Genomic DNA, 25,536 nt, shown 5'->3' with positions numbered 1-25,536 from the left:
CAGCACAAAAATTGTTCCTGGACGATTATAGTAACCTCCAGACTTGGCAAAGTCTCGTATCTTGTAAAAGTCTTTGCTGTTCATATAGTACAATCCGTGCGTCGACAAGATGAAGATGGAGTAATGTGGCAAAGTTCTCGCAATGTTGTGATTGGCTTGAATTGAACGGATATGTGGAGCGAACGAAGATGTGAAATTAACCCAATTATGTTATATAGGCCAATTTGGGATAGTTCTTTAGCAGGAGAGAGCAACCCTACATGACGCGAGCCAGCTATTCACGACATCTTCTGAGCGTACCTTTCCGACACGCTAAGAATAGAGGCATGGTTAGGGCGAGACGTTGTGGCATTGGCCAAACCCAAGTCTTTTAGTTGGTGTTTGTAGTAAATAGGATCAAAGTCTGCCGCGATCGCAAGTTTTTTAACGGGTGATTGTACGTATGCGCTGTATGCAGCTTCGCAGCCGTAGATATTACCTTTAAGGAACATGCTTAGGTGGCGGTGGCGATAGTCGGCGTGTTTATCCAATTCCCACTGGCGTAGTACTTCGGCAGCGACTTTTCCCTAATCCTAATCCTAATCCTAACTTTCTAACCGAGGTCCCTCCAGAGTTCCTCGTCACATTTCTTGGCATCTTGGGTATATTTGTAATTGTATGTGCCTTTGATTTCCGTAGCGTCGGACTTCCCTACTTGCAGTATGTAAGCATACGGAATTTAGCTCGGGAAATACCCTTTCCATTCCGACAATGGTTTGCTTGCTGACATTTTGACTTCAATTGATCACTTTTTCTTGCCTGAGCGGATCCTATCTGAACTCCACAGTACTTCACGTTGCCCAAAATGTTGTTCCAATGTATAGTCACTTTACTGGCTGTAACTGGAACAACCGATTTGGCAGCCCAGATCACAAGCGTCAAAAGATTTCTTCCAGCGCTAGCTCCAAAACGAATCGCATTGATAGGCGCCATGGACGAGGAGCTCGTTGCGCGACAGATGGACCAATGCACTTCATTTTGCGACCACGCCTGGGCACAATACTGGTCAGACCTTGCCTTTTCTTACATCGATGACTTGGACAGGGAGCTGGGAAAATTAGGGCTACCAAGCGTACGAAAGTACATACAAGGCGACCAAGATGCGTCATTGCCGCTCCCGGAAATCTACGCATACCTTGGCCGCGGCACTACATTGCTGCAAAACACTCCTCTCGGATCGAGCAGCAAAGCGGCAGAGATGGTCAAGGCTGCTCCCGCAGAGCAGCGTGGACCTATCATGGCTCTGGACGCGGCTTTGAAAGCCACAGCCTATCTTTTTCAGGCGGCATGGCCCGGCGGCACGCCGAAGCGCAACATCGCGTATTCCATGTCCAGCCGAATGTTCGACATCATCCTCGACGCTTGTACCTCGCCGCTCGGAATGCGTGTCATCCGTCACACCCTTGCATCGCACGGTGAAGAGGTGACGATATACGGACTCGTGCCAACCTCTACCAAGACTAACCAACAGCCGGCGAAAGATAGCCTCGCTGGCGTGTTGATGACAAACGGCCTCGAAGGAACAAACGCAGAGTCCATCATGCCTTTTCTGCGCTGCGGCAGACTTGGCGAGGTAGCGTGGTTTTTCATGGAGATGCCGGGCACGTACGCATACAAGGCGCCGATGAGCCTTGGCGTGACCGACTGCATTTACGCCGACGCCATTTCCTTTGTGCAGTCGCTTGAATTTGTGGACAGCAACAGAGTTGGTATGATGGGACTGAGCTTCGGCGCTCACTGGGCTACGAGAATGGCCATACGCGACAAGCGCCTGAAAGCAATGGTTGCCAACGGTGCGCCGCTGCAGCGAAGCTTGAGCCCGTCCGCCGCCTTTGGCATGCCCCAGATCATGATAGAAGCCCTATCGCACGCGGCTGGGGCCAACGCTATGACTGTGTCGACCAAGCTGAAGGCATTAGCCCCTTCGCGCGACGAGTTGCGAGCCATCTCCTGCCACGTGCTGGCCATCAACGGCGACTCTGACACGCTGGTTGACGCAAAGGACACGGTTGAGCTGGCGGAGCTGGCGCCGAATTCATGCTTAAAGTTGTACCAACATGACGATCATTGTGCCATGGCTCATGCGGCAGAATGGCTTAACCTGTCAATAGACTGGATGAAGAAGCATCTCGTTACGGTGCTATAAATAAATGAGTATCGTTTGACCGAACGGTACATAATCTGATGTTTAATAAGGTGGCGTATTCCCATCCTATAGTTCTATAGCGGCACCTCTTCACAATATGCACGGATGCTCAAGGCACATTGTTCCGCAAGTGCTTATTGCTAGACCCAGGCTTTTTGTCACGTGTAATGTTGACATGTACCATGGAATGCCGGGGATAACTCCGTGGCGGGGCGTATCATGGTCTCTAGAAGCGTTCGGCTCGTGCATCGGACGGTGTAAAGTACAACCTCCTGCAGATCTAATTAGTCAAAACATTTAATTTGAGCCAATTGTTGGTACAGATTCTCACCCGATCTGAATAAGCTTAGGCGTAAAGCAGTGTGCCGTCGATCCTGCTGTCCGCCCACGCGGCAAGACGCGATGCATTCACCAAGGACGAGACATTCGCGTGATAAGGGATTCAGCTTCAATTTTGTCCCTTTACCCGACCTACATCCCCCTCTATTATACGGAGCAGGTCTCCACTCCTTTGTTGTTGCAGGAAGTGAGCAATTAGAAGCTTGAAGCCCTACTTGCTACAATTATGCAAATCATACTCCTTTTTCTCGCATCATTTGTGGCTTTTGCTGCTGCCTTGAACAAAGCCCCACAGTCGCTGCACCACGGTCACCGCATTCCTGAGGACTGGAAGCGCCTGAGTCAGGCAGCAGGTCTGGCTCAGCAACCGTACTGCTCCAACCAGCACAAGAACCAGACGGTCGGTGATGCACACCTTTTGTACGAGTATGGCGACGGCGATTTCGTTCAGCGTACGGTCATCTTCAAGTCCAAGAGCTTGGGTATCGTTGTGGCATTTGAGGGAACAGATGCATCCAAATTCTTCTCTCTTGTGCACGACCTTGATGCCAAGCAAGTCGAACCTCACCGGTTGTTTGGCTCTGCATTCCCGCCTGGCACGAAACTTTTCAAAGGTTTCCAAAGCGCATACGTTGGTGTTGCGAGCCATGTCCTTCAAAAGGTCAAGGAGCTCACGAAAGAGCACAAGGAGCAACGTGTTACACTCACAGGTCATTCGCTTGGCGGTGCCATGGCTTTGCTTGCTGCCGCTCACTTTGAGCATGAGCTGAAGCAGGGAATCTACAGGGCATACTCGTTTGGTCTTCCCCGTACGGGCAACCCTACGTTTGCAAACGCGATTGACTACAAGCTGAAAGGCAAATTCTATTACGCTGTCAACGGAAAGGACTGTGTTCCGCACATGTCTTCGCGCGATAACGATTTCCAGCACCCCTCCGGACAAATTTGGATCAATGGTGCCAACTCTTCGCTTTGGACCTTCTATCCGGGACAAGAGAATGTTCATGGAGCCGATTCCGTGGGCAAGAACTGCACCATGTTCGACCACAAGGGATCGTACTTCCACACGAACCTGGGACCGAACCCCGGTTTGTGCCCCGCTATTGTGGGCTCGCAAATGCATTAATACTTCCATTTCTTCTCGGTCATCAATTATACTATTCTCTCCATCAAGCAGTCCTACCTTCTCTAACGTTTTCATGTTTATGCTCTGGAGCCAAGTGCTCCTCTCTATGCCGCAGTGATGGTTTCTACCGCATTGTTATGGGTTTTAGGTTACATTGTCATGTATGGAATGAATTTAGTTTTCTTTAGCGCCGTTGATCTACCAGCAGATCCGATAGGCCTCGATGTGGGGCACACGAGCTCTCAGCCATACGAGCTTATGGCAATTAGTCATGTGCTGAAACGACCTACCCAGCCCCTCTAGTCCAATCGCTCGGGCACGTGGGTCCCAAAAGGGGCGTGCACGTTAATTTGGAGTAGGGCGCGTGCATTGGCAAGATTCCTATTTCGGTATGAAACGAGTCTAAAAGAACGAGTATGTTGATTGCTTCCGCACCCACCACAATGTTCAAGTTCGGTGCTCTCGTTACTCTCACCCTGGCCGCCGTGGCCCAGGCTAAGCTTTACTCGAACACGAGCGAGTCGAACCACACTTGTGCGCTCCAGAAGCCTATTGTGTCGTGCTCGGCTGCTGCTCTTGACCTGGCCAACATCGACACTTGCTGCCAGGAGACGTACGGTGGCCTTGTCCTCTCCACCCAGTTCTGGGATACCTACACTGGCCGCGAAAAGGAGGGCCAGATCCTTCCCAAGAACCACTGGACACTGCACGGTCTCTGGCCCGACCTTTGCAACGGCAACTACACGCAGTACTGCGACTTTGACCGCCAGTATGACCCTGAGCCTTCCCCTCCCGTTGTGAACGGCAAGACGGTGCCGAAGTACAACGGCCCTGGTGTGGACAAGTTCGTGGAGAACTTCGGCCGTTACGACCTCCTCAAGTGGATGAAGACCTTCTGGGTGTCGCAGGGCCAGAGCAACGAGGCTTTCTGGGCCCACGAGTTTAGCAAGCACGGTACTTGCTACAGCACCTTTGACACTCCTTGCTACGGTAAGCACTACCAGAAGCACGAGGACGTCGTTGAGTTTTTCGAGACTGCCGCCATGTACTACAACCGCCTGCCTACCTACAAGTGGCTCAAGGATGCTGGTATTGAGCCGAGCAACAAGACCACGTACTCGCTTAGCGACATTCAGTCTGCCCTCAAGAAGCATTACGGTGCCACTCCTTACATCGGTTGCAGCGGCCCGCGTTACAACGAGACTTCCAAGAACAGCACCGACCACGGCAGCACTGTGCTGAGCGAGGTCTGGTACTTCAGCCACGTACGTATTTTTTCTGCACGCGAAACATTACTAACACAACACAGGTCAAGGGTCGCCCGCAGGAGGGCAACGCCGTCCACATCGACTCGACCACCAACTCGACTTGTGCGAAGGCCGACGGTGCGATTAAGTACTACGAGCGCACTCCTTCGAGCGAGAAGTCTGTGAGCAACTAAATTTTGGATGTATTGGCTTGTAGAGATTATGATTGATGTGGAATTTTGAAGCACAAGAGCTTGGTACGTGATATATGAACTGCTTGCATCATGGAAGCGGGTGACACTATACAAGAGTAATTACTCAAAAGCTACTCCATGGGCTAAAGTCTGATGCAAGTGTGTTGATGTCCCAAAAATTATTGACATCATTGCCACTTTCCGTCAGCGAGTTCATTGGCAGCAACAGGTTGAGATCAGGTATCAATGGATTCTGAGATGTGTCGCGGTTAGGGTACATCATTTTGTCTTGTCCTGAGTGTGTTTTTCCTTTGCGACGCCGGCAATACTGGCTGAGACGCGATATAATATTAGAGAGACCAGTGGCTCCCAGGGAATTTTCGGGACGGATTTCTTCCAAAAAGTAGACTGCTTTTTCCAAAGCTTCTTGTTGCTGTCCAAGATCAATACCGTGTAGGGATTCCATATCAGGGTGTGCAATCTTGCTGGCCACCACGGATGTGAAAACCGATGCAGCAATAAGCAGGTGCCATTTCAGGTAGGGGACATCACGATTAGAGTTCATGGTAGACTGCAGTACTTCCCAAACTTGTACCATTTCTTTCGCAGCTTGGATACATGCATCCACAGATTTGCGGTGTGTTTTGTCAACAAGGCCCTTTTTGAAATACAGTGAATGAAGTCGAAGTGTGACATGCTGGATATTCTCATGGAGAAACAGTCGCTGCGCAGTAAGATATGGACATTTCGCATGGATAAGTTGCATAGGAAGTGACCGTTCGGTTTCGCCATCCATGCGGAAATAATCTGGTAGCTTGGACGAGATGTTGTTCAAGATGTTCTCGACTTTAAACACTTCTTCCATGGGGGGTATGGGTGTCGCTTCCTGGACAAAGGATTTGGAGCAAATTTGAGAAATCAAGCGAGAGCAGCGGCTCACTTCCAGTCGAAAGCGCAAATAGACACTAGGAGAGATTCGATCCTGGTCACAAATCACATCCATTGGCAGCGTAGCCAAGGCTTCCACTTCACTGTCCTCTAACGATGCAGGTGGTGACGTGTTATTGATTTCTTCTGGGATCAGGTAGCAAAGGTCGAGCTGCAGTGAGACAAACCAGTCTTGTGCGACAAGCGCAGTCCACACTTTTCTCGCGAGCTCGCGCATTGGCATGTTTCCGAGCTCAAAGCAATGGAACATAGGAAGATTTTGGATAAATACACCGGTGTCCGGCCCCAGTTTCGAATCCTTCTGCCGAAACCGCACCAGATCATTTTTGGTGCTACCCAGCCGAGAGAGACCGAGCATGTAACCAATGCGTACAGCTCTTGCGTGCCAGACAGTGGCGGTGGAAAAATATCCCATTCGGTAATGTCTGCGCTGCTGTAATAAGATTGCCTGCAAGCTCCATAGTGTTGCATGGTCTTCATACTGGGATTCATGTAAAAAATACTCGGACGCGGTGTATATGCGCTCAAGAACCTGCGTCACATCATCTCGGTTATTGCAATCACCCAAGAGGTCCATTGCATGTATTTGGTCCAGAGACAGAGAATCATAAGCGACGTAAACAATGGATAAGGCGAGCGCCAGAAGGCCGTAGTTTTTCATATTGGTCCAAAAGTCTTGGAACGCCAGAGGACCTGATTGCGTTAAAGCATCACCGTCCAAGTCGACGGTGCTCTCGTTTCGGTAGACAACTCCCAGATTGTTCCACATTGATTCAAACTGGTCTACTAGGATGTCTCCATTGACGCAGTTTAGCAGCGGCTCGAGCTCCTGCATATAATAAGAGACAATACTTGACATGGCTGGGCGGTGGGGTATCAAGTGCGCGCGACACAACAACAATTGCTTCCATCGAGAAAACCTGAGAGAGTATAGCTCAGCGAGACGTGTATTACTCTTCTTATCATCCACATTAGGAGGAGAGCTGCGGAACTCTTGGCCGGGATGTTGCAAAGGACTAGGCCGAGAAGGCGGACGCTCTCTATGTCCAGACTCAACAACATCCGTGCGGCCATTCATCGTACGGTTGGGCGCGTGAATGGTCACGTTTTCAACCAAAGGCTCTGAATTATAGCTCCTCAAGCTGTCACTGATATCCCCATCGCGATCGTCCCCCCAACGACACTGGTCGACCACCCCACGTCGCACACAGGTCGCGCAGTTGGGTACATTGCGATCGCATTTGATTTTACGCTCGCGGCAGGGAATGCAGCTGATATGCTGTCTTGGGCGACGAATCCTCTTCGTGGGCCTACCCGATAGCCCCCCGTCGTTCGGTGGCTCGAGCATGCTCCAACCAGGACGTTGTGGAGACAAGCCGCAAGATTATTTCCCGGGTCGGCCGGGACGTGCCATTGTCCTGTTTCTCTAAATCGGCAGATTTAACGCATTCGTCAGCGTTTACGTTAGAGAATCGCTCATATAGCTTCGATTTACTCGTGTTTGATACATACAACTTATGATACTAAAATACGCGTATCCTATTAATTATCATCATCACCGGATGCAAACTTGGACTTTTCGCGCATCATGGGTCCATACTTATAGAAGAAGAATGGAATAGGGGCCATGAGCACGGAGACCAGAGCGAGCATGGTCAGCGCCCACTGGTTGTGCATAGCGTGGAACATTTGGAAGACGAAGGTCGGCACTGCAGCACCGCAGAGAGACCGAAGCAGCGTCTTTGCCGCAAGAGCCGAAGCTGCCACCTTGGGGTAACAGTCGACAAGGTACGAGTTGGCGGAGATGTAGATCATGACAAAGCTCGCGCCCGTGGGAATACCAGCGACAAGAGGTCCTGCCCAGTGCACACTAGGCATTGACGTCCATGCCAAAATGAAGAGAGACATGGGAAGCGCAATTGCACCAATGAACATGAGGGGCAGCCTGTCCTCAGGGACAGGGTGTCCGCGCGCCTCAATACGGCGCTTGGTCATCGGCTCCATCACAAACCAAATGAAGAGGATGGAAAGCAAAATACCGATAATCAGGGAGATGAAGCACAAGCCGACTTGCAGAGGGTTGAATCCATGTCCTTCTTCGAAAATAATGGGGTATGCGAAGAACATCAAGTACAGCAGAGCATAAACAAGGCAGAGATAGAGCGAGAAAGCAATCAGGATAGGCTCCATCACAAGCAGCTCAAAGGGACGCAGAAGAGAGATGACAAGGATCTTCTTGAGATCCATCGGGTTCCTCTCTTGCATGGTCATGTACCTCTCGTCGCCCGTCTCCTTACGCAGCTTCTTGGCGCGGCGCTTCAGTAGAACGGGGGCCAGGGTTTCGGTCGTAGGCAGAGTCAGAATCCAGATGATGCCGACAAATGCAAACAGGGTCCAGTAAATGTAGCGCCAGCCATCAATCATGTTAGTACCGGAAGTAATGGCGCCGCCAATCAACGGACCAGCCGAAGGACCGATGAACAGAACAGATGAGAAGATGGCCATGGGAAGACCCTTGTCCTCCGGACGCCAAATGTCACTCAGCGTGCCACCGACGTTGGTCATGGGCACACTGGCAGCGAGGCCGGCAATCATACGAGCGGCAAGCAGTGTAGCCAGATTAGGCGCGAGGGCGCAAGGCAGAGTGAAGATGAAGTAGAGAAAGCCCGAAATCACATAAATTACCCAGCGACCGTAAATCTCACTCAGGGGAGCAAAAAACATGGGACCAAAGCCGAAGCCGGCAACGAAGAGCGTAATGCTCAGGTTAATAGGGACCTGGCCCACACCCAATGCTTCACCCGCGCCAGGAAGGTCACCAGTAGGCATCGAAGAACCAACAGCAACGCTGAAGCAAAGAACGGCAGTGAAGGCAGTGATGAACCACTTCCGGGTAAACGAGTAGTTCTTGGGGTTACCCGGGTCATTCTCCGAGAATTGAACCAAAAACGGGTCTCCCTTTTCGTTGATATTGTCATCCTCTGCGACAGGTTCGAGGTCTTCATCGATCATCTCGTCGCGGCCAACGTGTTCAGGGAAAGGGCCAACGTCCTCATCAACATGGTGGTGGTGGTGGTGGTGGGCTGCACCTGCGTGGTGCACCTCGCCCTTCTCCATCATTCCAGGGGATGCTAATGTTGTGGAAGATGCCATTGCTCAGGGAATACTTAGACTGAAGAGCTGTGGCAAGAGATGTTTGCTAAAGAGCGCACTTGTACGAGGCATTTCTCTTGCCTATTTATAACGGTGCCCTCTGCCACCATTCTACGTTTTCAGCTTTGTCAAGGACTACGCACAGACCACAACGTTTTAGTGCCTAGGAATGCCGAACTAGATCCGGCCTAAACCGCCGTTACTCTTCCCCCCATACGCGGTTCTCATTGGCAGAAATAATTCCGCCCAAAGCCGTGGCGGCACAAGGCGCGCCTCCACACAGTGCCAAGATGGATAATTCTTACGTCGGCTGTAAGATTCATACGCAAATGAATGTCCGTGCATTCCATTCGACTCAGCCTTGGCCGTATTGAGAACTACCACAATGATCGTTACTAGCGCAGTACTTCGCGGACGTGAAGGTCTGTGGAACATTCATGTGGAGAATGGGTTGATTTCCGCGATTACGCCTTCCCCGAAAGCAGGAACTAGTGAAGGCGATTATGATGCCGCTGGCAAGTTGGTATGCTCGCCCTTTGTCGAGAATCATATTCATCTTGATTATGCCAATACCGCAGGTGTGCCACGTATTAACCGGTCTGGCACACTTTTTGAGGCTATCGAGATTTGGGGGGAAAGAAAAAAGGCCGGGCTGAACAACCACGATGAAATTAAGCGCAATGCCTATGCGGCCGCAAGGTCGGCCATCTCCTTTGGCGTAGGCTTTATTCGATCGCATGTGGATGTGACAGACCCTGATCTGGTTGCACTAAAAGCGCTATTGGAGCTCAAAAAAGAGATTGCAGACTGGTGCAACTTGCAGATTGTTGCATTCCCCCAGAACGGTATTATCGCCTTCCCACAAGGACGTGACCTTATGAAGAAGGCGATGGATATGGGTGCCGATGTAGTTGGCGGTATTCCTCACCTGGAACCTACCAGAGAAGATGGCGTGGAATCGGTCAAGTTTATTTTTGATCTTGCCCAAGAGTACAACGCACTGGTGGACATTCACTGTGACGAGATCGACGATTCGCACTCCCGATTCCTTGAAGTGATGGCTGCTGAAACGATAAAGCGCAGAATGCAAGGGCGCGTAACTGCTAGCCATGTTGTCGCTATGGCATATTATAGCCCGGCTTATATGGCGCGCCTGCTTCCCAAGCTTGTTGCGGCAGGAATCGGCTTTGCCGTGTGTCCCAACGAGAATCTGCAGCTGCAAGGTCGTGGCCTTAGCGCTCCGGTGCCCCGTGGGGTGGCTCCCGTGCGCACACTTGCTGATGCTGGTCTGCGCGTTGCCTTTGGTCAGGACTCGATTGAAGACCCGTGGTACCCGATGGGCGTAGGAAACCCCCTGAGGAACTTGGATGCGGGACTGCATGTGTGCCACATGCTCTCTGGAGACTACTTGGCGAGCTGCCTGGACTTTGTCACGACCAACCCTGCACACAACCTCCAGCTCTACCCCGATTATGGTCTGGAAAAAGGTAAGCCGGCCAATTTTATTGTTCTCGACTGCCAGACGGAGAAGGAGGCCGTCCAAAGGCAGGCTTCCGTTCTGTTCTTTGTTCTCGAAGGGCGAGAGCTGTTTCGTGTACAGCCTGCGGTGATCAACTGGTGCATCTAGTGAATTTCTTGTTTGCCAGCGCCCCCACCCCTCCCCACGCTCTTTTCCTCCCTAGCGGAATTCGCATGGTCGAATTCGGCCACAAGAAGGGTCTAATTACATTAACAATATTATGCTATGCTAGGCGGTGACCGAGCTACATCTATTATGCGACGCGTTTACACCATTACCGTGCATCAAGGGTTCCACGTGCGCGATACGCTGCCATTACTGATGCGCGAATAGAAGGGCAGAAGGAATGGAACGTGCACCATGCGACGTCAAAAGAGGGTTTTTTTTTTAGCTTAGTAGGCAACGGGGCGGATCTCGTTGTTCTCCTGCTGCATGTTCTGCGCAGCGAGGTAAGGAGCATTGGCTTCTTGGTCCTGGGCGGGCATCGTGATTGCCTCGTGGTTCTCGTTGGGCTGGCCTGAGTATTGGTTGTGGTACGCCGCCCGCTGGTCGTGCTGGTGCTGCGAGAGCGGAAGAGGGTTCACAGTGTCCTTGTTCATCATCTCGCTGCGCGCCTCCGGCATGTGGCGCGACGGCTCAAAGAGCATCACGGCCTCTGGGCTGGAGAGAATGACACAGAACGCCAGGTCCTCCAGGATACAGAACACGTAGTAGAACGGCGTGATAAAGAACAGGAGTACGAGCACGAACGAGATAGTGAGGAAGATCGTCTTGACGAGCATGATCGTCGAGAGAACCACGAGCATGACCATCATGTTGTCGAGGGTCTTGTGGCTCGTGACCAGCGGGGTCATGTTGAACTTGCCCTCCATCTGGCTCATCGCAATCGTGCGCTCGCGCGTCGGCGGGCGGTGGCGGCGATGGCGGATCAGCGCAACGATCGTCGTGACCCAGATAGCAAAGAACAGCGCGAGGTACACGACCCACATGATCGTCGGGACCCACACGCCCGCGATGACGAGAGCGATGATCAGCACCAGGAAGCAGACCGGGAACGCAGGATGGCGCATGCCGAGGTCGAACATCTTGGTATCATAGTAGCGGTCCGCAATCTGGCACCTGACGTTAGCGCGATTCAAATAAACACAGTACGTACCAGCGGGCGTACAGCATGTACAGCACACACACCGACATGCCGATTGCGGCGGAGTACACCATCATGGCGATCGTCGCCCAAATCAACTCTCCATATAAGCGTAGGACGAACGAGCCGATCTCGAGACCCGTAAAGAGGAAGAGGAAGAAGTACTCCGCCTTGGGCCGGCGCGTCGCGAAATAGTAGATAAACACGAGCGCGAAAATACCAAATACGATGGTGAGCAGGATGTGCACATTGGGATCATGGTACGCTGTAAACGTCTGGTCGTAGCATGTCCCGCCGCGGAAAGGAGAGTGGTCCAGGCTCGACATCGTTGCGGGTCACAAACGCGCCCTGCGCCCAGTCCGCCAACGCTCGCGTTCGGCCCAATCCACCCGGCCCCATCCACATGCGGTTACGTCAAATTTCTCCGCGTGGGAGATCACATGACTATACGACGCTACGCAAAGTACAAGTCGACCAGCACTGTGGGTGAGTCGCGCAGAAAACCTACTCGTCGTGACGCCCAAAATGATCCTGAGGTTAGTAGATAGATCATACGCACTCTAGAACAATGAGGATAATAACAATGATTTCGAGCCATTCCGAATGGCTGGACGTGACCTGGTCTTTGAGGAGCTGGAGCATGTCCTGGAGCACCTCGACGCGGATGTTGAGCAGATCGATGCGCTGCGGGATCTCGAGATAGCTGCGTGCAGCCGAGTACAGCGGCTCCAAGTCGGGCTGCGCCCAGAAGATCTCGGGCGAGTCGACGATCGAGCCGACCAAATGAATGTTCATGCGCAGGATGAACAGGTGACCGATGTGCTTCATGATGTCCACCGGCGGCATGCCGACCTTGCCACTCTCCGCAATACTCCGGGGAATGTCCTTGGTCGTGTCGATCGTCGCCTCGATCACGCTCTCGAAGAAGCTGATCTTGGTCGACTGGGCGAGCGCGTGCGACAGCGACAGCTTGGTCATATAGCTCGAGCCACGGCGCAACGTGATGACGTCGTTGTAGATGCTGCTGTTAGTCGCACAACGTACCGGCTGTAGTCGGCGAGGTACCAATTCAGGTCCTCGCTCTCGACGTCCTCGACCGCAAGACGCTCCACCTCAAACTTGCGGATCTCGCGCAGGAGGCGCTTCTCCTCAATGTATGACATGCCCCAAATAACGATCGTACCGTATTCCATAATAAAGACTTCCGGCAGAAAGTGCAAGGCCGACGATGGTGTGCGTGTCGCGGTGCGGTCGCCGGCAGGGGGCCGAGCGCCTTCCTCGCCCTCTTCGCTGATCGTCTGCAGGCCGTTCTCTGCGCCGTCCTCGTTGAGCTCGGGAATGCCCAGCAAGTCGCCCGTCGGCGCCTCGCTGTGGCCGTACGAGGGATTCCGACGCAGCTGCCAGGGCGATGTGCTCGGCACACCGCGCGCCTCGTCGACGTGCTGGTAGGTGTAGGTGGTGTACACACACTCGTCAAAGCGCAGCACATTCGTGCTGTGCGACTGCTTGCGCGCCTGGAGCCACTGGATCAGCTCGCTCATCTTGTACGACGTCGCGGTGCTGTACGCCGTGACACGCGGCAGCCGCGCGCGAGCCTTGCGGGTGAGGCGCAGCGCATCGCGGCGCATGCTTCCCTCCGGAATGTGCTCGAGGCGCGCAAGGTTGGCGTCATCCACGTCTGCGTCGTCGTCCCAGTGTAGGTCGGGATGGACGTCGCCGTCGGTGTCGGCCGGCACAGCCGACTCGGTCGGCGTCGGCGCCTCTGGCAGGATCTTGTGCTTGACTGCACCTTTTGTTGACCTAGGGTAAGACACGACATACATACCGTTGCGGGCCAGCCTTGCCGGTGTAGGTACTATTGCTTGCCATTGCCTCGTCGCGCACTGTGCAAAGGAAACCCGGTGCGGGAAATCGGGATCGGGCCTCGTGGCACTACAGCGACGTATAATCTACAAAGAGGCCATGGTCTTGCGTAATCACGGCCTCGGCCAGGAAGCGGAGCGTGTCGTTCGCGTGCTCGGGCGCGTGTAGATTCGAGGTTCGCCGTACTGCATCCGTGTGGGGCACTGTGTCGCCGTGCCCCGCGCCGGCGCGGATCGTCGCCTCGAACCGTGCCAGACGGCGATCGCGGCGCGAGTCGAGCAGCTGTCGACGTGTCGTAGAGGGGACCTTGCCCTTGGTAGGCAGGGGGATATCCACAGCATCGGTAGGCTTTTGTACAGTGGGAGTGTCGCTCTTGTCGCCTTGCGTGTAAGGAAGGGTCACGTCGACCGCCGCCGTGCTCGGCGGCGTCGCGAGGTCGATCGTCAGGTCGTTTGCCGAGGGCGTCACGCCAATCACCTCGGCCTCAGGCAGTCCATGCGATAAAGAGAGAAGGTCGTCGGCCTCGGCACGGTCCGTCACGACATGCAGCGTGTCGTACCCCTCGCCGTCGCCGGTCTCGGTCGAGCGCTTGGTGACGAGGCGCTGCAACGAGATGGTCGCACCGACATTGTCGGCCATTGCACATAGGTACGATAGTGTCTGGCGCATATCGTCTTGTGTAATGCCGACCAACGCGCCGTCGTCGCGTATCCCGAGCTCGTAGACACACGTGCCGCCGCCCTCCATCAACCGCCAGCTGAGCTGCGTGACGAGCCGGTCAAAGCGCTCGACGGACGGGGGAAGGATCTGCAGCTTGTACTCGACGTTTCCACTCTCGTCCTCCTCGGGATCGAGGGGCGACAGGATCACCTTGGTGTTGTTCTCGTGGGCAGACGTTTGAAGCGCGTCGCGCGCCGCGTCGGGGCGCGCAGCCCAGGGTGATAATGATCTGAGTGAGCACGGTGCAGCCTACCTTTGTGGCGTTACTAACTCCTCGCCGAACATGAACAAGAGACACACACGAGTCACAATCGTTCGTCAGTGTCTGTGCGGAGCCACACGTGGGTCTATCGGGATATCGGGCTACCTCGCACGATGACGGCGGACGCGCTGCCGGCGCGCGCGACGCGGATGGCGCGCAAACTGCTCTTTTCCAAGGCGGGGTATCTGCCAATGACCATGCTGCTACTGGCTGCCGACGGGCTGCTCACTGCGCTCATTGTGCAGCGTGTGCCGTACACCGAGATCGACTTTACGACCTATGTGGGCCAAGCGCGTCTCTTTTTGAACGGCGAGCGGACGTATACGCGCCTGGATCCTGTCGGAGGCTCGGGGCCGTGTGTGTACCCGGCCGGGCATATCTATGTGTACGCGCTGCTGGATTACCTGAGCGATGGCGCGCGGAATCTGCTGCCGGCCCAAGTGTTCTTTGGGGCGTTGTACCTCGCGACGTTTGTGGTCGTCGCGCAGCTGTACCGTCTTGCCAATGCGCCTCCGATCCTGCTTGCATTTTTGGTCCTCTCGAAGCGGCTGCACTCGATCTATGTCCTGCGCCTCTTTAACGACCCGGTCGCGATGTTTGTGCTGTACGCGAGCGTGTACCTGCTGTGCAAGCGCCAGTGGCGCCCTGCGTGTATCCTGTACAGGTGCGTCGCCTTGACTAACCCAGTCTCGCACTGAGCATTAAGATGAATGTGCTCCTTTTTCTCCCCGGCCTCTGTGTCGTGCTCTTTCGTGGCCAAGGCGCGGTCGGTGCACTGTTTTCGCTCGCACTCATCGGTGCGGTGCAAGGCGTGATTGGGCTTCCGTTTCTGCTGCACGATGCACACGCCTATGCGATGGCGGCCTTTGACTTTTCGCGCGTGTTCCTCTTCAAGTGGACGGTTAACTGGCGTTTTCTGGGCGAGGCGCTCTTTTTGGATCCCCGGACGGCCAAGGCGCTCTTGGGTGTGCACCTGCTCCTTCTCCTGCTCTTTGGCCTGTACACCTGGACCGGCCTTGGGACCCAAGGCTTTTCGTGGATCTGGCGGCGGTGGCGCGGCGACCGCCGTCTTGACCTGACGCCGCAGTGTACGTCCCCTCCTCCCTTCTCACACAGACATCATCTTGACGCTGTGCACGAGCAATTTGATCGGTGTCGCGCTGGCGCGCAGCCTACACTACCAGTTCTACAGCTGGTATGCACACACCCTCCCCCTCCTTGTATGGGCCTCGTCGCTGTGGCTCCCGCTAAAGTACGTCACCCAACTGACCTAGACTAGCAGTCCTCGTGGTAGTGGAATATGCATGGAACGTGTTCCCCTCGACCTCGGCGTCGTCCATGGCGTTGGTCGGGGCGCACGCCGTGTTAATTATGGGACTATGGATATCGCGACGTACAAGGTGGGATGCAGTTGTAGGGTAGATCAGGTCACGTAACGATCTTTTTCCCATCGGGGAGGATTTCTTCTTGCTGGATGTGCCCCCCGTTTTGCTCCATCACGTACTGTGCGCCGCGCCCCATGCCGTTATTTACACGCGGGTCCCAAGGAAGCCAGTAGGGATAGAGGCCTTGGAGCGCGGAGTTGTCTGCCGGGCACCAGTCTAGCAGTCCCGCAATCTCGCTCGCTGTGCTTGTATAAGGAGGGAGGCGGCGGGCACTATTCCGCTTCTTGCGCTTCTCCAGCAGGCGATGGTGGCATCCATACAGGTCACGGTTGAACAAGTCGTAGGCGTTGTCGTGCTGGGTAAGTCGCGTCGAGGTACGTACATCCGTCGTGTTGGCGCGGCTCGCATCGTCGATGCCGACGTATGTAAAGCGGCTGCTGCCGTCGCTCGCCGGCTTGTGCAGTTGCCAGCGCAGCGCACGCGCGTGCAGCTCGCGGAACCGCTTCTCCTTGAACTTGTAGCCCACCACGGTCACCTTGGCAGGGTACTGCCCGGTGTACTCGCGGAAGCGGGCGATACTGAACAAGAGGTTCTCGAAGCTGTCCAGCGCATAGTTTTCCGTCGTCATGCGCATTTGCGAGAGTTTCGGTGCGGTATCGACATCCTGCGCCGGCTGCGCGGCGCTCTCTGCCGCGCCTGCGCTTTCGCCCGCAGCAGTCATCAGGGGCTGGAAGGCCGACTTGGACGCGGTCGCTGCGAGTGCGCTCGCAGGCCACGTCGGGAGGACCTGGGGAAGGGAGAGAGCGAGGCGCATGTACGACTCGCCCTCGGTCATCCATGCCTGGTCGCGCGTCTGGCCACCGCTGAACACTAGCAGGCTGCTGCTATCGTTTGCTGCAATCGAGACGCTGGGTGAGCAAAATCAATACATACCCTCGCATGATGTGTTCCACGAACGTGTTGACGCTGCCACCCCTCTGGTAATCCTCGAGGAACCAGTTGCTGTCTTCGTCGACGGATGCGCTTTCCTTGCCCTTCCAAATCGCGTGGCCCGCGACGATGACCAGGTGCGTCAGCTTGAGTTTGCCGTGGCCCGGAAGGACCGGCATAACACTGCGCACATTCCTATACCGCTCCGGGCAGTTGATTCCAAGCATCTGTGGCGCCGGGGGCGCCGGGGCACGAGGCGCAGGGCGCATGTTGAACAGGAGGGAGATAACGAGGGCCAGGGTCAGCAGCGTCACGCCCAGGTTCGTCACCCGTGACCGGGCCGCGAGGCGCGTCCGCACCTGAGTCCATAGCCCACGATCCATCAGTTTGCCTTGTAGATCCGAGTACAAATGGGGCAGGGACATGATCACCCCGCGTCCGTCCACCTTCCGAGCCTAGCGTGGAGAACGCGAGAGTCAAACGCGCGGCGACGGGGGGATCTCGTCGGCCGACTGCTGACTAATACTATAGGCACGAGCCCGTGCTCGGGCGTGGGGCGTCGCCAGAAACATCGTGGACATGGTGCGTTGCCCGATCTGACCCAGCTGAAAGCGAGTGCACCCCATCTTGTTTGGGCCGCAGGCCACTTTCTTACGTTCTTTGCGGGCGTCCGCTACCTTTTGACGGTGGCCACCTTCTCGTGGAACGGGTACGACCTGTGGTACCGCGTTGCGTACTTTGGCGCGATCATCAGCTACGGCGTGGTGATCTACAAGAGCTTTGGCGTGCCGCGCACGGATAAGGCATATGTGCAGCGTGCGCTCATGGACGAGAATGTCCAGTACCTGGTGATTGCTATTTACTGGTGCTACATCAAGCCGATTTCGAGTACGTCGCAGGACTAACCCAGTCACCCTGATTCCCTACATCACCTTCTCGCTTTTCCATCTCCTGACCTTTACGCGCACGACGATCCTTCCTGCGACGCAGGGCTCGGAGACGTCAAGCAGCAGCGGCCTGTCCAAGACCATCCAGACCTGGGTGAAGGACAACTACGACCGCGCGATGCGCTTCGTGTCCTACGCCGAGGTGGTCATCTTTGTGCGCGTGCTCGTTGGCGCCATCCTCTTCCGCAACTCGCTGCTTGCACCCTTGCTCTACGCGCACTTTTTGCGCCTGCGCTTCTACATGAGCAGCTTCACGCGCGCCGCTTTCCAGCACGTCCGCTCCGAGCTGGACTCTTTGACACAGAACCCCTCGTGCCCGCCCGTGGTGCGCAAGGGCTATCTGATGCTTACGGACCTTGTGACGCGCTACGCGAGCACGGTCCTCAGCATCAACAAGGACCAGCCCGCGACGCGCCCGACGCCGCAGTCGAGCACGCCGGCCGACCCGACGAAGGTCAAGACCCGCTAACTGACGGCGTAGCATGCACTCGGTGTTTATAGTGTGACATATGTGTAGTGTGCATCTATGACGCGTAGGTATAGAGCCCGCGCGGGGTGATGGTAAAGCGCACCTCGCCGGAGGGGGCCGTCGGCGAAAAGACGACGGCAAAACGACGCGCGTCGTCCGCCGCGTGCGCCACAAGGTAGCGTGCATTGACGCAGTTCGCCCATACGAGGCCCAGCTGCGCAGTCTTAAGATCGGCGTCTTGGGGGAGCGCGCCGTCGTGAGGGACACTGGCCAAGAGGCCGGAAAAGTGCGCGGCCTGTGCCGCGTACGGCAGGGGAAGCAGGTGTGCTGGGTCGACGATGCGCCGGGAGGGCGCGTTCCAGCGCGGCAGCTCGCCTTGCGCGTAGGCATGGCGGACCATGGCCTTGTCGTGGTCAAACGCGTCGCTGACATGGTTCGCGACCAGCACCGCGATCGCCTCGCACGCGCGAGGAGCAGCCGCAAGGCGCTTGAGCCATTCCGATAACGCGTGCAAGCGCGCAGCGCGTATGGAATGCGCCGCCGAGCCGCCGGGCATCGGGTCAGCCTCGAGCGAGTCTTCTTGCAGCAAGGGGGGGATGCTGTCGACCACCACGAGCTGGATGCATGCGACGCCTTGCGCGCGCCGGCGCGCCACGAGGCCGGGGAGGGTATAGCACAGGACGTGCTGCGCAGACTCAAACGTAAACGCACACGCAATCGAGACGTTGCGGAGCATAATGCTCACGCCTTGCTCGACGAGCGCAGGGAGGGTATCAGGGGGTATATCCAGCTGCACGTATCCCTCGTGCAGCATTTCATGCGCCATCTGCACCATGCGGTGCACCATATGCCGCGCGGCGCTGCGGCCTTGCGTGCTAATCAGCGCGACACCTTCGCCTTCGCCCCCACGGACGACCGACGCTGGCGTGCCGAGGGCCAGGGCGTTGTACACGGCCGTGTGCAGCAACAGCTGCGTCTTTCCAGAGGAGCTCTCGCCGATCAGTTCCGAGATCATGCCGCGCGCGTAGCCCCCGCCGAGACACGCGTCGAGGACGCTGCTGCCAGACGGCAGGAACGACACGTACGGCGCAGCCTCCTCCTCTCCAAACGCCTCAATTTCGTCCTCACGGGGCGTGCCAGGCACCAGTGCGCCGCTTCCTCCTTCGACCAGGTCGTACACGCACACTGGCGCCGGCGCGGCGGCACGCTGTACCGTGCCTCGTATGTGCCGCGCATGCTCGTCCGACACGCCGAGACGCTTGGCGAGCTCGAGAGGCGGCTCAGAGAGGAGCTGTTCCACACTAAGATAGCCCCCTGCATAAGTCGCGCGACGTACCTCGCCGGCAGAACGCCTTGTCGCGCGCGCCCAGCGCCTGAATCTCGGCCAGGAGCGTTGCGGCCATCAGCGCCTCCACAAGAGAACCACCAGCGCTACTATTTTTCGCTATTTTAGGCAAGATAGAGACGAGTCGAAAGCTTAACGCTGCCACGTAGGTTTGCTGCCCATGCGACTGCGGCGTGGGGAGGCCGCACCGCCCGGTGCACCGCCCGGCGAGTACTGCGGGGACGTCGGCGAATACTGCGGAGACGTCGGCGAGTACTGCGGGGACGTAGGCGAATACTGAGGCGAGGTCGGCGAGTATTGCGGGGACGTCGGCGAGTACTGCGGAGAGGTCGGCGAGTATTGCGGAGAGGTCGGCGAGTACTGCGGCGAGGTCGGCGAGTACTGTGGGGACGTCGGCGAGTACTGCGGGGACGTCGGCGAGTACTGCGGAGACGTCGGCGAGTACTGCGGAGACGTCGGCGAGTACTGTGGAGACGTCGGCGAGTATTGCGGAGACGTCGGCGAGTACTGTGGCGAGGTCGGCGAGTACTGCGGCGAAGTCGGCGAGTACTTCGGCCCCGCACCCGGGCGACGCGCACCCCGCGGTCCGGCCGGGGACGTCGGCGAGTAGGCAGGCGACGTCGGCGAGTACACGGGCGACGTCGGCGAGTACGCGGGGCTCGCAGGCGACATGCGCGAAGTGTAGGAACTGCGCGTGTTGCCTGTAACGCCCATCGCAGGCGACGACGGCGAGTAACTCGGGGACGTCGGCGAGTACGCCGGCGACGTAGCACCCGCAAAGATCTGCGGCGAGGTCGGCGAGTACGCCGGCGACGTTGCGCCGCCGCCACCCACCCACGGGCTCATGCCGCCCATGCCGCCGTACGCGGGCGACGTGGCGTTGTACGCGGGCGACGTTGGGACGTACCCCGGCGAGGTCGGGGCGTATCCGTATCCCGGGCTCTGTGCGCCGAGCGGCGTGCGCATCGGCGAGCGGCCTGCAGCGAGGTAGTCGCCGTAGCCGCCTTCGTCGCCGCCGACCTGGACGAGCGGCGAGAACATGGCCTGCTGCTGGACACGGAAGTCGTCGACGTTCGGCGAGGACGCGTCGTACGGCGTCATGCCGCCCGGCGTCTTGCCGCCGTCGTCATCCATGCCGAGCTTGGAGGCGTACAAGTTCGCGTAGGGCTGGTTGCGGTTCACAATGACGTCCTTGAGCATGTCCACGTCCAAGTTCAGGTCAAAGGAACCCGTGCCCATCGGCGCCATCTGGCCGAGCAGCACATTTTGGCCGACACCCTTGCAGTCGTCCAGGTCGCCCATCGACGCGGCCTCCATCAGGATCTCGACAGTCTCCTCAAAGGTACAGCGCATGAGCGCGCCCTGGTTCGTGCGGTTGATACCGTGACGGGTGATGGCCATCAGCGCGCCTTGCGACGTCATAATGTCCACCAGGAGCGCCAAGTGACGGTAGTTGACGTAGGAACCGTCGAACTCAATCACATTACGGATCTCCTTGAGGAGCGAGCCACGCGCGGCCTCGATACCAAACACGCGGAAGACTTCCACGCAGTTGTTCGAGAGCGTGCGCGAGACATCCACACCGTCAACCGCCAGCACGTCCTTGAGGTTCGTGCCGTCGGTCTCGAGCACATACTCCTTCACCGTGTTCCACTCGCCGGTGACCGTGTCGAAGCGGCGCGTCGACTTGTCCTGCTTCACGATGAACACCTTGGAGATGCCGGGCACACCCTTCAGCGCAATGTCGGTGAGCATCTGCTGCGCAAGGCTCTTGAGGAAGATGTCCTCCTCGCCCTGCACCTCCTTGTCCGGATCGTTGTCGACGATACGGATACGGAGAACCAGCTCCTCGGCGTTGTCTTCCGAGTGCATCACAAAGATATCGCGGCCAAACATGGCGCCGATCTTGGACGCAACCTCGGCCATCGTCAGGTTCTTGTCGAGCATCTGCGCGCGGTCCAGCACAAGACGCAAAAGCCACGGCGACTGGCGCTCGAGGCTCGCCTCGACCTCCTCGTCGGGAATCGCAAAGAAGGCATCAACAAACTCGCGGTCCTCGGGGATCACCGTCGAGCTGGGGTCGGGGTCGTAAAAGACCTCGACCGCCGACGTAACGGTCTGCAGCGTAGTGTACGCAAGCGCCGTCTGGATCACCTTGGCCGACTCGGACGAGACGCTGTACTTCGGGTCGAGGTACACGGTGACCGACGGCGTCTTGATGTTCTCCGCACAGTTGATAATCTCCTTGAGACGGGGCACACCGAGCGTGACGTTCTTACTCGAGACACCAGCATAGTGGAAGGTGTTGAGCGTCATCTGCGTCGCCGGCTCACCGATACTCTGCGCAGCAAGCGTACCGCACATCTCGCCCGGCTGCGCAATACTGCGCGCAAACTGGCCCTCGATCTCGCCCATGACCCACTCCCACGCCTCGCGCGAGAGGTGGTGCACTTCGATCGCCTGCTTCGAGCAGAGGAAGGAGCGGACGTGGATCTTGAACAGAAGCGTCGCATTCTCCTGCATCGAACGCGAAATGGTGTCGGAGCCGCGGACGACCGTCAGGCGGTCCAGCACATGGCGCAGACCGTCGACAACCTCAAACGGCGACAAATCGCTCGGCTTGCGCGGGTCGATGTGGAAGATCTGCTGCGCGTTCAACACAAGACGCGCAATGTTCAGCGGCAGATAGGTGTCCACACGGTCCGTGCTAAAGACCTCGGTGCGCAGCGTAAGGCGGTCCTGCTCGAGCTGCGCAAACTCGTCGTCCAAGAGCTGCTCGAGCTCGGGCGACCAGTCGCCGAGGCCGGCACGGAGCGTGCCCTTTTTGAAGCCGCCCTTGGCGAGGTCCACACGGAAGCGGCGGCGGAACTCGTCATCCGACAGGCCGTGCGTAATGAGCTTTTGGCGCTCGACCTGCGCACCGTCGATACCGTCCTCGCCGTAGGCAAACTCGATCACACTGTTGGTCGAGTTGCGCACGGTGCCGTCGTAGCAGATCGTCACGTCCTCAAGTGCCTTGACGAGACGGCGCTGGATGTAACCCGTCTCGGCCGTCTTGACCGCGGTATCAATCAGACCTTCGCGACCGGCCATGGCGTGGAAGAAGAACTCGTGCGCGGTGAGGCCACGCAGGTACGAGTTTTCCACGAAACCACGGCTCTCGGGCGTGAAGTCGTCCTTGGTAAAGTGCGGCAGACTGCGGTGGCGGAAACCAAACGGAATACGCTTACCCTCGACCGACTGCTGGCCGACACACGCCGACATCTGCGAAATGTTGATGAACGAACCCTTGGAGCCCGCAATCACCATCTGCTTGACGTTGTTGTAGTCCGGCAAGTTTTGCTCGGCGTGCGAACCGACGTCGTCACGCGCCTTGTTCAGGACACGGTTGACGTTCGCCTCGAACGACTCACGGAGCGTCATACCCGGGTCGGCCTTGAGCCAGTCGTGGCGCGCGGCTTGAATCAGTTCCATGACGTCCTCCTTGGCCTTGGCAATGGTCAGGTTGATGTTGGCGGTGGTCGCCTTGTCGGCCACCGTGTCACCAATACCAATCGAGAAGCCATTGTGCAGCAGCCAGTAGTTCACGATGCGCTGCACACCGCCAAAGAAGTCGCGGCACACCACCGGGCCCCGCTCGCGGAAGATGATGTGAATCAAACCACCGGCGGTGGAGCCGACCACCTTTTTGTTGATCACACCGTACATGATCTCGCCGTTTTCGATGTGCACACCGTCGTCTTTTAAGAAGTTGTTGGCGGCCGCCTTGGCATCGCCAAGGAAAACATTGATTCCTTTTGGAATGCACATCGACAGGAGCTGCTTGCCGGACCAGTAGGGCTTCGGCTTCAAGATGCACGGCTGGGGAATCACACCGTCCCAGTCCGGCACCCAGAGCAGGATGTTTTGTACCTGGTCAAAGTCGAGCAGGCAGTCGCGCAGCGTAAACTTGCGGATACCACACAGGGTGTCCTGTACAATGCCCATCACCGGCTTGTTCGCCTGCGGCGACACAATCTGGCGGGGCACCCATGCGATCTGCGCAAGCTCTGCACGCGCTTCTTCGCTCTGGGGAACGTGCAAGTTCATCTCGTCACCGTCAAAGTCGGCGTTGTACGGCGGCGTGACACTCAGGTTCAAGCGGAAGGTCGAGTAGTCCATCAGCTTGACGCGGTGCGCCATCATACTCATCTTGTGCAGACTGGGCTGACGGTTGAAGAGAACGTAGTCACCATCCCGCAGGTGGCGCTCGACGATCCAGCCCGCCTGAAGCGCAATGTCGCCGCGGCGGTTGTACTTTAGGTCGATACGCTCGCCAGTGTCACGGATGACATAGCGGGCACCGGGGTATTCGTTGGGGCCGTTGCGCACCAGCTCAGAGAGGTAGGCACGGTTGTACGGCGTGACACGCTCGGGGTAGGTCAGGTTCCGGGCGATGCTGCGCGGCACGCCGACCTGGTCCAGCTCCAAGTTGGGGTCACCGGTAATGACGGTACGTGCAGAGAAGTCGACACGCTTGCCCATCAGATTACCACGCAGACGGCCCTCTTTGCCCTTGAGACGTGCGCGGATCGCCTTGACCGGGCGACCGGACGACTGCAAGGACTGCGGCAGACCCGCAATGTCGTTGTCCATGTACGTCGCCACATGGTACTGCAAGAGGTCAGCAAAGTCGTTCAGAATGTGCGACGGGGCGCCTTCCTGCTCCATGCGGTTCAGGTTCGAGCTGGCCTTGATGATATCGGCCAGCTTGTACGTGAGATCGTCCTGGCCCATGCCGCTCCCGAACTCGGTCACGCCCGGGCGCACCTGGGGCGGGGGCACCGGGAGCACGGTGAGGACCATCCAGTCGGGCTCGGCAAATTCCTCCGACAGGCCGAGCGTCACGACGTCCTCGGGCGAGATCTTTTTCAGGATCGTATGCACTTCCGAGGCCGGAAGCGGGCGCCGCTCGGACTGTGTCATACGCGAGGCACCACCCTCGTCGTCCTCGTCCTTGCTTTGGCGCCACACGCTAAAGAGCTTCAGCGCCTCTTTGCGGATCGCCGGCTGGAGCCGGCCACAGCCGCCGTGGCCGACCTTGGTCTCGGCGACGTCGCCCAGCTCATCCTCCTCCTTGCCTTCGTCCGCCTCACAAATGTTGATCTTGGAGCAGTACTCCCACACGCGCTGGAAACGGCGCTTGCGGTTGGAGCGCGTCGCCTGCAAGATCCCCTTAAAGACGGGGTCCGACACCTGGGATGAGCAAGACAACCTACCGGGTCCGCCTTGAGCTTGCCGCAGTGCACACACACGCACTCCAGCAGCTTTTTCACCTTGCCTAGGAAGCCGACGTGAAACACGGGCCGCGCAAGGTCAATGTGTCCAAAGTGTCCCGGGCATTCGGCCTGGCCTTCACCACAAGTCTGGCACTTGTAGTTCCTGTCAATCGTTCCGAGGCGGGGGTCAGAAAGTCCGCCGACTTTGTACTTTCCCGTCGCATCGTCCTTCACCTCCGGGTGCTCGACTTTGCAGACGGAAAAAGCACGCTAATTCAGTTTTAGCATTCTGTTCTACACGCAAGTGAAACACCCACAATCTCCTCCGGACTCAGGATTCCGAACTGAACCTCCTTCACCGGACGCACCGGTGCCACGGACGGCGCAAACTGGTGGCCAATCATGCTGAATCAAAAGCGTGATCGGTCCTCTCCTCCGCGCGCAGTCTCTCGTACAGTCAAGTACGAAGAGTGGCCGACGACTGTACCTGACAGGCAGCAAC

General features: G+C 57.1%; 10 protein-coding genes across 10 annotated transcripts; 4 read left to right on the top strand and 6 right to left on the bottom strand.

Annotated features, from left to right (window-relative positions):
• Positions 1-4,093: 4,093 nt before the first annotated feature.
• On the top strand, positions 4,094-5,091 carry MJAP1_004371 (ribonuclease T2; the record flags this gene model as incomplete). The annotated part of the gene is made up of 2 exons (XM_060268288.1): positions 4,094-4,915; positions 4,960-5,091. 2 exons carry the CDS (start codon positions 4,094-4,096, stop codon positions 5,089-5,091), a joined length of 954 nt encoding a protein of 317 aa, XP_060124271.1.
• A 2,490-nt stretch (positions 5,092-7,581) lies between these two features.
• MJAP1_004370 (uncharacterized protein) lies at positions 7,582-9,159 on the bottom strand (the record flags this gene model as incomplete). Its single annotated transcript, XM_060268287.1, has 1 exon — positions 7,582-9,159. One exon carries the CDS (start codon positions 9,157-9,159, stop codon positions 7,582-7,584), a length of 1,578 nt encoding a protein of 525 aa, XP_060124270.1.
• Positions 9,160-10,336: 1,177 nt separating this feature from the next.
• On the top strand, positions 10,337-10,819 carry MJAP1_004369 (uncharacterized protein; the record flags this gene model as incomplete). The annotated part of the gene is made up of 1 exon (XM_060268286.1): positions 10,337-10,819. One exon carries the CDS (start codon positions 10,337-10,339, stop codon positions 10,817-10,819), a length of 483 nt encoding a protein of 160 aa, XP_060124269.1.
• A 284-nt stretch (positions 10,820-11,103) lies between these two features.
• Positions 11,104-12,181, bottom strand: MJAP1_004368 (uncharacterized protein; the record flags this gene model as incomplete). Its single annotated transcript, XM_060268285.1, has 2 exons — positions 11,104-11,830; positions 11,868-12,181. The coding sequence occupies 2 exons, from the start codon at positions 12,179-12,181 to the stop codon at positions 11,104-11,106; spliced, it is 1,041 nt and encodes a 346-aa protein (XP_060124268.1).
• Positions 12,182-12,309: 128 nt separating this feature from the next.
• On the bottom strand, positions 12,310-14,723 carry RMD1 (sporulation protein rmd1; the record flags this gene model as incomplete). Its single annotated transcript, XM_060268284.1, has 6 exons — positions 12,310-12,335; positions 12,364-12,386; positions 12,415-12,879; positions 12,900-13,633; positions 13,809-14,667; positions 14,692-14,723. The coding sequence occupies 6 exons, from the start codon at positions 14,721-14,723 to the stop codon at positions 12,310-12,312; spliced, it is 2,139 nt and encodes a 712-aa protein (XP_060124267.1).
• Positions 14,724-14,813: 90 nt separating this feature from the next.
• ALG3 (dolichyl-P-Man:Man5GlcNAc2-PP-dolichol alpha-1,3-mannosyltransferase) lies at positions 14,814-15,974 on the top strand (the record flags this gene model as incomplete). The annotated part of the gene is made up of 3 exons (XM_060268283.1): positions 14,814-15,364; positions 15,388-15,788; positions 15,817-15,974. 3 exons carry the CDS (start codon positions 14,814-14,816, stop codon positions 15,972-15,974), a joined length of 1,110 nt encoding a protein of 369 aa, XP_060124266.1.
• Positions 15,975-16,128: 154 nt separating this feature from the next.
• On the bottom strand, positions 16,129-17,440 carry MJAP1_004365 (uncharacterized protein; the record flags this gene model as incomplete). Its single annotated transcript, XM_060268282.1, has 3 exons — positions 16,129-16,440; positions 16,468-16,993; positions 17,019-17,440. 3 exons carry the CDS (start codon positions 17,438-17,440, stop codon positions 16,129-16,131), a joined length of 1,260 nt encoding a protein of 419 aa, XP_060124265.1.
• A 154-nt stretch (positions 17,441-17,594) lies between these two features.
• Positions 17,595-18,431, top strand: POM33 (Transmembrane nucleoporin; the record flags this gene model as incomplete). The annotated part of the gene is made up of 3 exons (XM_060268281.1): positions 17,595-17,601; positions 17,658-17,903; positions 17,926-18,431. 3 exons carry the CDS (start codon positions 17,595-17,597, stop codon positions 18,429-18,431), a joined length of 759 nt encoding a protein of 252 aa, XP_060124264.1.
• A 55-nt stretch (positions 18,432-18,486) lies between these two features.
• Positions 18,487-19,834, bottom strand: rhp57 (DNA repair protein rhp57; the record flags this gene model as incomplete). The annotated part of the gene is made up of 2 exons (XM_060268280.1): positions 18,487-19,745; positions 19,768-19,834. 2 exons carry the CDS (start codon positions 19,832-19,834, stop codon positions 18,487-18,489), a joined length of 1,326 nt encoding a protein of 441 aa, XP_060124263.1.
• A 74-nt stretch (positions 19,835-19,908) lies between these two features.
• On the bottom strand, positions 19,909-25,438 carry RPO21 (DNA-directed RNA polymerase; the record flags this gene model as incomplete). Its single annotated transcript, XM_060268279.1, has 3 exons — positions 19,909-25,011; positions 25,035-25,282; positions 25,348-25,438. The coding sequence occupies 3 exons, from the start codon at positions 25,436-25,438 to the stop codon at positions 19,909-19,911; spliced, it is 5,442 nt and encodes a 1,813-aa protein (XP_060124262.1).
• Between the last annotated feature and the right edge of the window lie 98 nt (positions 25,439-25,536).

Source organism: Malassezia japonica, chromosome 9, assembly GCF_029542785.1.
Source record: "Malassezia japonica chromosome 9, complete sequence".
Lineage (NCBI taxonomy): Eukaryota > Fungi > Basidiomycota > Malasseziomycetes > Malasseziales > Malasseziaceae > Malassezia > Malassezia japonica.
Note: the sequence above shows the minus strand (reverse complement) of the source record. Positions and strands in the feature narration are given on the sequence as shown.